Below are 12,151 nucleotides of genomic sequence, written 5' to 3'. Positions count from 1 at the left end.
TCGTCTGTTAAAAAGGATGATCTGTGTCAAACATACTTTTGTCAGGTCTGATCAGGCCTTTGTGGAAGAATTTTCAGATAGTGCACTGCTGCACTCACCATGCATTTGACTGAGAAACTGATGCATTTTTTGAACATCCTCAGTGAAGGGCATACGTTCTGGTACATTCCACTTATCTTCGGCTATATTCCTCAGGGCTGTTGCAAAGATCAACTTGTTCCACTTCTCACGATGGAAATCTTGGAACTGAGTGGCATTCCTTGCCAAATCTTCATTGTTGTTTATCAAACCTTGCGCTTTCAAGAGTTTGCTGACTTTACCCAGGGAAATCCCAAGTTTAGTTTCCAGTGATGGAATGCAGAATTTGTTAGTGTCACTATCATAGCCACAAGTACATTTGACAGCTTTGACCATCTCCAAGTAGTTCTTAGGATCCACAAAATCCTCCATTTTTTTCAAGATAGTTACTCTCCTGGCATTATGAATCAGTCTTCCTAATTCCCGCATCTTCTCTCTGACACATTGTTGATTTTTTGCTGACATACCACTTTTTTTCAACAGGTGCTGCCCAACATCTGTGATGACATGGTCATCTTTTATTATTTCTGTGATTGGATCAGGAATCATGACACTTATAAATCCCCACAGTTGTTTGGATACACTTGAAGGCATAGACCCAATATATGTGCACATGGTCTGGACACGGTTCTTTCCTGGTTTTCGGGTGACTGATGAAAGTTTGAGGCGACAACTTCGCATGTGTCTCCACAGTACCTTTCTGGTAAACGGTCTTTGGCAATGTGCATAGTGCATGAAATCATTTCCTTTAGCTTCTTTAGGTGGTCGTTTGAATAGCACTAGTTCACCCTTACCTGACCCCATAATAGCAGCATTGTGAGCGTAGTTCCCTTTGTAACGAAAATTCTCTAGCTGTGTCCTCTCCATGGAACTCGTTGGAAAGCTAAGAGCTGTGGCTACTTCCAATCTGTTTTTGTGTGAACTTTCTAGATGTCGTGCCAGCTTGGCATAAGGCTTACTGCAATACAAGCAATAATGTCTTTTGTTGTAAACTCTTTTTCCGTGTTTTTTAATGGGAGCACAAACAACTACGTTGTCAATTGTTTCCTGACTTGAGCAGTATTCCTAGCTGTTCCAGTGACATCAGGTGTTATGCTGTTTATGTCCAAGTCCATGTACATTTGTCTTTCATCTAAAATGTGTGAAACAAAATCAATGTGAGGTTTTTAAAATATCCTTAATCTCCAATGTCCATCATAACTATACATATAACTTCTTAAAAGTCCTTATAGACAACCAATTAGCATTAATTTAGAGCTACTTTGACTATAAACCAGTCCAAATGCCAAAAAAAACCCACAAAGTGATTCACAAAGTGATTCACAAGCTTTTTTTTGAGCAAGGCTCATGTTCTTAATTAAATGCATCCGTCGGAAAAGGTTCGCTTCGCTGCTAATTTTTTGGTTTAACTTGGTCATAAACACATTAATCTTCTACAAATGATAGTCAATAACCTCCATTTATAAGAAAGATGTGCTTACCTTTTGATTTAAACGACTTGTTTCCGTGTCTCGACGGCCGAAATGGAGAGCACCTTCCTGCACTGCGCTCACACTGCCTTCGTGTGGAGCGCCAGGTGTGAATTGTTAAAGTAATCAATGAATGGATCCGAATGGATCTAATTATTATTTAAAAAGATTTCCCTTTAGGGGACCTGTTTTTTTGTCCCCATAACGTCAAAGGTCCCCTAAAGTGACTTTGTAAACAGAGCGACGTACGTCTCCAATAAGTAAGCATTGCCAGAACACGCGCGCACACACACACACACACACACACACACACACACACACACACACACACACACACACACACACACACACACACACACACACACACACACACACACACACACACACGCACATGCACACACACTAACACACACACCAGCAGGCCCGGCCCTAACCAATCTGGCGCCCTAGGCAAGATTTTAGGTGGCGCCCCCCCACATCGGCATTGAAGTGTATATACTCACAAGAAACCGAATAGCTTTGTCTTTGACCTTTTTTTTTTACTTACAACCAGTGCCGGCCCAAGCCTCCATGGGGCCCTAAGCAAAATTTGATTTTGGGGCCCTCTATTTCTGCCAATAATATTGATTGTTGATCATTCACACACCTACTATAAACTCATTGCGGCTCTGGCAGTGTTGTTTACATTATCCTATTGACAGCCTGGCATGTCTTTACAAATGACATGTCATTTATAAAGATATGGGGATGGCCCAGTTAAGAACATAAATAATACCAATGAATGAACGAATGATGTCCAGAGTGCCACATATGGTTCCTAATCTTAAAATGTAGAAAACATTCAGCTACAAGAGTGGCCTGGGGTTGAACAGTCCAAGTGATAAAGCTTTGTATTTACAGTAAAAGTGTCATCTTGTCTCATCAGTCTTGTACATATTAGTCTTTAATTACTAGTTTATATTTTTAGTTAATTGTTCATATTTAATGTTTACTTTGTACAAAGAGAGCGCAGTCTACTGAAGTTAAATTCATCAATAGTTTTCCCCTTTGAAAGACGCAAGGCAAATTCCTTCCATTTCACCAAGTTGCTACAATGATCTTCACTGTTTTCATGCTGTTTCAGCAGTGCACCTATGTTGACCCAATCCCGCTGTCCCTCGGCTGCCAGTTTTAAGGACTTTTTGGAAAATAATTTGCAGCAAAAGCAATAGACTGCATCTTTACTTCTTGAATAAGTCAGCCAGCTACGCTTGACTTTTTCCCCATTGACTAGCTGTCTGTAGGTATAATGATAATGAAAACTTCGGCCATCATGTCGTTTGGGGAATGAAAAGTTCTCCTTAATAGACAGTGGTCCTCTGATCACCTGCTCAGTCCTGTCTGAATCTGAGAGGAAAGAAGGCCACTCAGCTGGGTCAACTGGCGGAGCTGATGATGGTCCATGGTGTGAAGGGGACGTTGTGGTGGAAGTTGCTGAGGAAGTGACCAAAGAAAGACAATGACTAAAAAAGAAGGACCTATAAGGTCATTAAATTGCACTGTTGGACATAATTATTAATCTCAGAATGTTCTGCAGTACAATGAGCAATTACAAAGGGTGTTTTGCAGTTAACTTACTAGATAAATCAGCTGTGGTTTCAGACATGGAGGGGACAGTGGGCACAGAGGATGGAGGTGTGTGAGAGAGCACTGTAGAGGATGGAGATGGACCTAATATGAAATACATACATACATACATATAGGCACACATATTAATGAGATACTTTGACTATATTAATTTCCCTTCAGGTGTAATGTTTATACTAAGAAATTAAATGTATACTGTATGGTGACAGTCTTTTCCTCACCTGATTCATCACTCACAGTTGAGCCTGAGGATGTAGACTGGCTCTGGGCTGATTCTGTGCCTCCAAAGTATTTTAACAATGCTCCTGGGGAAGTTTCACATAACTTATGAGTTGATGTAAAAAATAATGTTTATTTTACTCACATAAATTACCGTGCTCTGCTGCAAACAATTTGTGCAAACAACATATCTCACTAGTAACCTGATGCTAAAAACATATTGCTAGCACCGCGCTAGCTAGCTAACGTCACCTAGCTAAAGCTAATTACAGCTACAAATCTCTTTGATAAACTTTTTATTACCAAGTCATGCAAACATACCTTTATCATGGCATTTTTTCTCCTCTTCCACTTTCTTCTTCTTCCTTTTTTCTGCACCTGAAGGATATGTCCTTTTTTGTGACATTGTTTTGCCTCTATCTGCGCTTTTGATGCCCAGTGCGCACTGGCATTGCACGGCAGGCGGCAAACGTCACAGGTGCAGCAGAGGCAGCTTTACATTTAAAGAGAGGCAGGAAGAATCACTAGGCCTAGATCAGCAGCAGCACTCTGTTGACCTAAAATTGTGTTTTTGTACAATAATATATCTTTGATCATTTAGAAATCATCAGTCAGACTCATACATGCAAAAAATAAAAAATAAGAAATTTTTTGTTAATTGCTTTTGGGGGCCCCCTGGTGGCCGCGGGGCCCTAAGCAAGCGCTTAGTACGCTTATGCCTTGGGCCGGCTCTGCTTACAACTATACCTAATATATAAAGGGGTGGAAAAGTGACTATTACCTGCAGGGCAAACATTAGCTAACCAGAAGGCAATAACAATGTAAACAAAAAACACCTGCTTAAAAGATCTAATACAAATGTCCCTGAGGAATGTAAGGTGGGAGTACTGTAATTACCTAACGTTACATTATTATTTTCCATAACAATTTAGCCCCCTCCACAATATTAACCCGACGTTAAAACAGAACTAGCTATTTATTGATTAGCAATTGCCGAATCATGTAACATTAGCTTAATGCTAAAAAGCCAGGTTACTATCACATTCTGTAACAGACAAATAATTTAATGTAGGCATACCTGCTACCTCTATCTTTTCTTGTTTCTCCTCCTCTTCTTTTCTCTTTTTTCTTCCCTGGGCACCTGACAGTTTTGGCCGTTTTGACATCTTGTGTTGATTTTTTGATGTGGTGACGTCCAAAAAGAGTCATGATACGGGAAGGGAGGGGGCGCACCGTGCGGGGGTGAGGGGGCGTAATGTTGTAATAAATAATATTTCTATTAAATAGGCTTTACTTTGCATTTTAATTAACGTGGGATTATTTTTTGTATTTAGAAATAATAGTATCAACTTTTTTTTTTTTTTTTTCTCCAACATTTGTGGCACTGGCGTGGCGCCCCCTGATGGACGGCGCCCTTAGCATTTGCCTATACGGCCTATGCCACGGGCCGGCCCTGCACACCAGGCAGGATGACGCAAGAAGCTAACTGCTAAAGCTGCAATGTATAGTAGGAGTGATCGAGCCAAATGTCGATACTATTGATACCTATTATAAAATCAGTACATAAATGATACTAAAATTATTAGACCGATATTTTTATTTTCTTGTTCCTATTTTAACAAAATCATTTTTTTGTGTGTTTTTAGTAAATGTTTACAAACTCAGAGAGTAAGTCTCTGGATACAGGAAGGCTTTGAGGGAAAAACCCAAATGATTTAAATGGGAGCTAATAATTGCTTTTGTTTTGTTATCGTACACTGGTAACTTAATTTTGTTAAAACAGCTTTTATGCAGCATTCAATACTCAACAGGGATTCTACGACGAGGTGGCCAATCCCCTGTTGACCAACGTGACGATGAGCTACTCCAGCAGCGCCAATCTGACCCAGACTAAATTCAGCCAGTATTACAATGGTTCTGAGATCGTGGTGGCCGGTCAGATCACTGACAACGACGTCGAAACCTTCGTTCCACAAGTTGTGGCCATCTCTGTAAGCGTCCCTCTGACACGCTGCACGTCAGCTTTGGTGTTCTGTGACTGACTTTCGCTAACTTTTGGACTCTGCAGAGGAACGCCAGTATTGTCTTTTCGGACGCCAATGGAACCACAGAGTCCACGGATGACAGCAACCTTCAGAGGGTTTGGGCCTACCTGACTGTCAAACAGCTCCTGGACAAAGAGTGAGTAATAATAAATAATAAAGAACAACAAGGAATAAACATTAGAATATACAATTTGCATATAGTTTTAAAAAGCTTGCAACATAATCTTAGGGAAAAGACAAATACAATGCAGATTGAATGTGCATAATTCCATAATCCCCTGCAAAGTAGACTACTTAGTGCACGGGTAACATGTTCATTTTATTCGACATTCATGACTTTTTATATTTCTTAGGGGAACTCCATTATTATTAATACATGAAGCCTAAAAATGTATTTGGTCTTCTGTTTAGAATAAAGTGTTCCCTCGTGTTAGGAGTAGTATGCAAAAGTATGGATGTTATTGATTAGGGGTGCACAATACGTCGATCGCGATCGACTGTGAGTAGATCACATGACATTAAAAACAATAGGACTGTATGTACAGTCAAATCACAACTTGACTGTATTATGCTGATAGTATATATTTGTACCATGAATTGATTAACTTCGACCCCAACTTAAACAAGTTGAAAAACATATTCGGGTGTTACCATTTTGTGGTCAATTGTACGGAATATGTGCTGTACTGTGCAATCTACTAATAACAGTTTCAATCAAAACCAATCAATCAATCAGACTTCAGCATCAGCCCTGACGGCACACCACTGACTGCGCATGCGCAAACCACATAAAACAAAACTATCTAGTCGGCTAGCCAGTAACCAAGTTAGTCTCCATTTCATAGTCTTTGTTTTATTTCTCTGAACTTAAGAAAGGCTATAAAAATGAGTGGAGGAGCTGGACCAAGCAAAAAGCCAAAAACGTATCACTTTCATACTGGGAATGGGAGTTTTTTTTCCCCACGATGTGCGTCGAAGTGCATATGCCTCATCTGTCAGACTATCGTTGCACTACCAGAGAAGGGAAATGTGGAGCGGCATTTTCGGACTGTTCATAAAAATTACGACACCGACTTCCCACCGACAAGCGAGCTGAGGAGGAGAAAGGTGAAAAGTCGTCCGGGCAGCAGTCGTTTTTGTCACAGCTAAGTTCGAAAGCGAAAGCCGGCAACGAAGCATCGTTCCGCGTGAGTCATTTCATTCCATCCAGTGCAAGTCATCAGTGTAAGGTAACGACCAAAAAGTTACGTCATTATTTGTGTTGTGCAATATGGACTCATTCGGTTTTGCAAGGTACATTAACATACATTGTACATATAAATAATTCTCAATATGTTCATAAATAAATATACGTTTTGCATTTTTGTAGTAGGTAGATCATTTTGGCTTGGTCATTTTATAAGTACACTATATTGCCAAAAGTATTTGGCCACCTGCCTTTACTCACATATGACCTTGAAGTGCCATCCCATGGAATTGTCCAAAATGTTTTTGTATCCTGGAGCATTCAAAGTTCCTTTCACTGGAACTAAGGGGCCAAGCCCAACTCCTGAAAAACCAACCCCAAACCATAATTCCTCCTCCACCAAATTTCACACTCTGCACAATGCAGTCCGAAATGTATCAATCTCCTGGCAACCTCCAAACCCAGACTGGTCCATCAGATTGCCAGATGGAAAAGCGTGACTCATCACTCCAGAGAACGCGTCGCCACTGCTCTAAAGTGCAGTGGCGATGTGCTTTACACCACTGCATCCGACGCTTTGCATTGGACTTCCATGAAGCTCTCTGCGTACTGTACGTGGGCTAATTGGAAGGTCACATGAAGTTTGGAGCTCTGTAGTAACTGACTGTGCAGAAAGTCTTTGCACTATGCGCTTCAGCATCCGCTGACCCCTCTATGTCAGTTTACGTGGCCTACCACTTGGTGGCTGATTTGCTGTTGTTCCCAAACTCTTCACTTTTCTTATAATAAAGTTGACTTTGGAATATTTAGGAGCAAGGAAATTTCACAACTGGATTTGTTGCACAGGTGGAATCCTATGACAGTTCCACGCTGGAAATCACTGAGAGCGGCCCATTCTTTCACAATTGTTTGTAGAAACAGTCTCCATGCCTAAGTGTTTAGGAATGTAACGATAAACTTTTTTTTTTAAAAACCGCAGTAAAACTTCTGTTGACTAGTATTATCGTTCGAAAATAAAATGTTGAAAAAAACGTGATCGATAACTGCACTTAAATAAACTCACGGACTGACTGGCGCCAACTCGCTAGAATAAATGCTAACATGAAAACAAGAGTCATCAACGTCTTTCCCGAAGAAACGACATACCTCAACCTAACCGTATATAAACACATTACTGTCTGAGCAACTAAGATTTTCAATTGTGCACATTGAACCTGCAAGTTGTGCTCTCTTAGAACAGATGATCGAAGAATATGTGAAAAGGTGTTTTTTTACGGTACGTTAAAGGACTGCTGAACAGAGTAAGACTACGCAACCCTAGCTAAAAAAATAAACTAATCATAGATCTTATTTGCTGCAGACGTTTCATTTAAATTAATCATAGAGTGCTACAGTACAAAGCAATATTTAAAACAATAAAAGTTTAGCCATTAAAACCAGTGGTGTGCCATCAGGGCCAGCAAGGCCTTCTCTGCTGGCCTAATATACAAACCCCGTTTCCATATGAGTTGGGAAACTGTGTTGGATGTAAATATAAACGGAATACAATGATTTGCGAATCATTTTCAACCCATATTCAATTGAATGCACTACAAAGACAAGATATTTGATGTTCAAACTCATAAACTTTTTTTTTTTTTTTTTGCAAATAATAATTAACTTAGAATTTCATGGCTGCAACACGTGCCAAAGTAGTTGGGAAAGGGCATGTTCACCACTGTGTTACATGGCCTTTCCTTTTAACAACACTCAGTAAACGTTTGGGGAACTGAGGAGACACATTTTTTAAGCTTCTCAGGTGGAATTCTTTCCCATTCTTGCTTGATGTACAGCTTAAGTTGTTCAACAGTCCGGGGGTCTCCGTTGTGGTATTTTAGGCTTCATAATGCGCCACACATTTTCAATGGGAGACAGGTCTGGACTACAGGCAGGCCAGTCTAGTATCCGCACTCTTTTACTATGAAGCCACGTTCATGTAACACGTGGCTTGGCATTGTCTTGCTGAAATAAGCAGGGGCGTCCAAGGTAACATTGCTTGGATGGCAACATATGTTGCTCCAAAACCTGTATGTACCTTTCAGCATTAATGGCGCCTAACAGATGTGTAAGTTACCCATGTCTTGGGCACTAATACACCCCCATACCATCACAGATGCTGGCTTTTCAACTTTGCGCCTATAACAATCCGGATGGTTCTTTTCCTCTTTGGTCCGGAGGACACGACGTCCACAGTTTCCAAAAACAATTTGAAATGTGGACTCGTCAGACCACAGAACACTTTTCCACTTTGTATCAGTCCATCTACGATGAGCTCAGGCCCAGCGAAGCCGACAACGTTTCTGGGTGTTGTTGATAAACGGTTTTCGCCTTGCATAGGAGAGTTTTAACTTGCACTTACAGATGTAGCGACCAACTGTAGCTACTGACAGTGGGTTTCTGAAGTGTTCCTGAGCCAATGTGGTGATATCCTTTACACACTGATGTCTGATGGCTTAGCTGCTTACGTGCAGTGATTTCTCCAGATTCTCTGAACCCCTTTGAAGATATTACGGACCGTAGATGGTGAAATCCCTAAATTCCTTGCAATAGCTGGTTGAGAAAGGTTTTTCTTAAACTGTTCAACAATTTGCTCACGCATTTGTTGACAAAGTGGTGACCCTCGCCCCATCCTTGTTTGTGAATGACTGAGCATTTCATGGAATCTACTTTTACACCCAATCATGGCACCCACCTGTTCCCAATTTGCCTGTTCACCTGTGGGATGTTCCAAATAAGTGTTTGATGAGCATTCCTCAACTTTATCAGTATTTATTGCCACCTTTCCCAACTTCTTTGTCACCTGTTGCTGGCATCAAATTCTAAAGTTAATGATTATTTGCAAAAAAAAAAATGTTTATCAGTTTGAACATCAAATATGTTGTCTTTGTAGCATATTCAACTGAATATGGGTTGAAAATGATTTGCAAATCATTGTATTCCGTTTATATATACATCTAACACAATTTCCCAACTCATATGGAAACGGGGTTTGTAACCAGATATCATGATCATAATTAAAGATAAAAGTAATTATTAATTTACTTTTCCTAAATATCTAAAAGTATTCATATTCTCTTCATGTCATATTATGCTCCTTCCAGCACTGTTGTTTTTAGTTTATAGAGTTTTTATCCAATCAGAATTCAGCTAGCCTTTGTTGCCATGCTGTACCAAATCTGCTCGAAGCTTTCAAAATTAACAATGCTGGCGTCTGTGCACTGTAAGTGAACGGGGCATACAGTTGACAGACAGTTGCGATAGCCAATCAGATCACGAGTTGTTGTCAGTAAGGCCTTCTATATGGCCTCAGGCAGATATATAGTGATGTTATGAACTAGGTAACACAAGAAGTACATTACCCAGCATGCCACAGTAGTGCAGAGCATGCGCAGTAGCCACGCTTAGCCAGCAGCGGGATGTTTGTGCTCCTCTCTGAGCTGCCACCTTAACGTGGTAGAGGAGTTTGCGTGTCCCAATGATCCTAGGAGCTATGTTGTCCGGGGGCTTCCATGCCCCCTGGTAGGGTCTCCCAAGACAAACAGGTCCTAGGTGAGGGATCAGACAAAGAGCAGCTCGAAGACTTCTATGGAAATGCAAGAACCGAGACTCAGATTTCCCTCGCCCGGACGCGGGTCACCGGGGCCCCCCTCCGGAGCCAGGCCCGGAGTTGGGGCACGATGGCGAGCGCCTGGTGGCCGGGCCTGTCCCCATGGGGCCCGGCCAAGCACAGCCCGAAGAGGCAACGTGGGTCCCCCCTCCAATGGGCTCACCACCCATAGCAGGGGCCATAGAGGTCGGGTGCAATGTGAGCTGGGCGGTAGCCGAAGGCAGGGCACTTGGCGGTCCGATCCTCGGCTACAGAAGCTAGCTCTTGGGACGTGGAACGTCACCTCGCTGGGGGGGAAGGAGCCTGAGCTAGTGCGCGAGGTAGAGAAGTTCCGGTTGGATATAGTCGGACTCACCTCGACGCACAGCAAGGGCTCTGGAACCAGTTCTCTCGAGAGGGGCTGGACTCTCTTCCACTCTGGCGTTGCCAGCAGTGAGAGGCGACGGGCTGGGGTGGAAATTCTTGTTGCCCCCCGGCTCAGAGCCTGCATGTTGGAGTTCAACCCGGTGGACGAGAGGGTAGCTTCCCTCCGCCTTCGGGTGGGGGGACGGGTCCTGACTGTTGTTTGCGCTTACGCGCCAAACAGCAGCTCAGAGTACCCACCCTTTTTGGATTCACTCGAGGGAGTACTTGAGAGTGCTCCCCCGGGTGATTCCCTCGTTCTACTGGGGGACTTCAACGCTCATATTGGCAACGACAGTGAAACCTGGAGAGGCGTGATTGGGAAGAATGGCCGCCCGGATCTGAACCCGAGTGGTGTTTTGTTATTGGACTTTTGTGCCCGTCACGGATTGTCCATAACGAACACCATGTTCAAGCATAAGGGTGTCCATATGTGCACTTGGCACCAGGACACCCTAGGCCGCAGTTCTATGATCGACTTTGTAGTTGTGTCATCGGATTTGCGGCCTCATGTTTTGGACACTCGGGTGAAGAGAGGGGCGGAGCTTTCTACCGATCACCACCTGGTGGTGAGTTGGCTGCGATGGTGGGGGAGGATGCCGGACAGACCTGGCAGGCCCAAACGCATTGTGAGGGTTTGCTGGGAACGTCTGGCAGAGTCTCCTGTCAGAGAGAGTTTCAATTCCCACCTCCGGAAGAACTTTGAACATGTCACAAGGGAGGTGCTGGACATTGAGTCCGAGTGGACCATGTTCCGCACCTCTATTGTCGAGGCGGCTGATTGGAGCTGTGGCCGCAAGGTAGTTGGTGCCTGTCGTGGCGGTAATCCTAGAACCCGTTGGTGGACACCGGCGGTGAGGGATGCCGTCAAGCTGAAGAAGGAGTCCTATCGGGTTCTTTTGGCTCATGGGACTCCTGAGGCAGCGGACAGGTACCGACAGGCCAAGCGGTGTGCGGCTTCAGCGGTCGCGGAGGCAAAAACTCGGACATGGGAGGAGTTCGGGGAAGCCATGAAAAACGACTTCCGGACGGCTTCGAAGCGATTCTGGACCACCATCCGCCGCCTCAGGAAGGGGAAGCAGTGCACTACCAACACCGTGTATGGTGCGGATGGTGTTCTGCTGACCTCGACTGCGGAAGTTGTGGATCGGTGGAGGGAATACTTCGAAGACCTCCTCAATCCCACCAACACGTCTTCCTATGAGGAAGCAGTGCCTGGGGAATCTGTGGTGGGCTCTCCTATTTCCGGGGCTGAGGTTGCTGAGGTAGTTAAAAAGCTCCTCGGTGGCAAGGCCCCGGGGGTGGATGAGATCCGCCCGGAGTTCCTTAAGGCTCTGGATGCTGTAGGGCTGTCTTGGTTGACAAGACTCTGCAGCATCGCGTGGACATCGGGGGCAGTACCTCTGGATTGGCAGACCGGGGTGGTGGTTCCTCTCTTTAAAAAGGGGAACCGGAGGGTGTGTTCTAACTATCGTGGGAT

At 43.5% G+C, this 12,151-nt stretch overlaps 1 protein-coding gene across 28 annotated transcripts in view; it reads left to right on the top strand.

Annotated features, from left to right (window-relative positions):
- LOC133578276 (inter-alpha-trypsin inhibitor heavy chain H3-like) overlaps positions 1-12,151 on the top strand; it is a 50,733-nt gene that overhangs the window by 17,380 nt on the left and 21,202 nt on the right. For all 28 annotated transcript variants that reach the window (XM_061932581.2, XM_061932580.2, XM_061932578.2 and 25 more), the window contains exons 11-12: positions 5,204-5,383; positions 5,461-5,573. In XM_061932581.2, the coding sequence (XP_061788565.2) occupies positions 5,204-5,383; positions 5,461-5,573 (293 nt within the window). The remainder of the gene's footprint in view (positions 1-5,203; positions 5,384-5,460; positions 5,574-12,151) is intronic.

Source organism: Nerophis lumbriciformis, linkage group LG38 (genome assembly GCF_033978685.3).
Source record: "Nerophis lumbriciformis linkage group LG38, RoL_Nlum_v2.1, whole genome shotgun sequence".
In the NCBI taxonomy this organism is placed as follows: Eukaryota; Metazoa; Chordata; class Actinopteri; order Syngnathiformes; family Syngnathidae; genus Nerophis; species Nerophis lumbriciformis.
The sequence above is the reverse complement of the archived record's forward strand: the minus strand, read 5'-3'. Positions and strand labels throughout refer to the sequence as shown.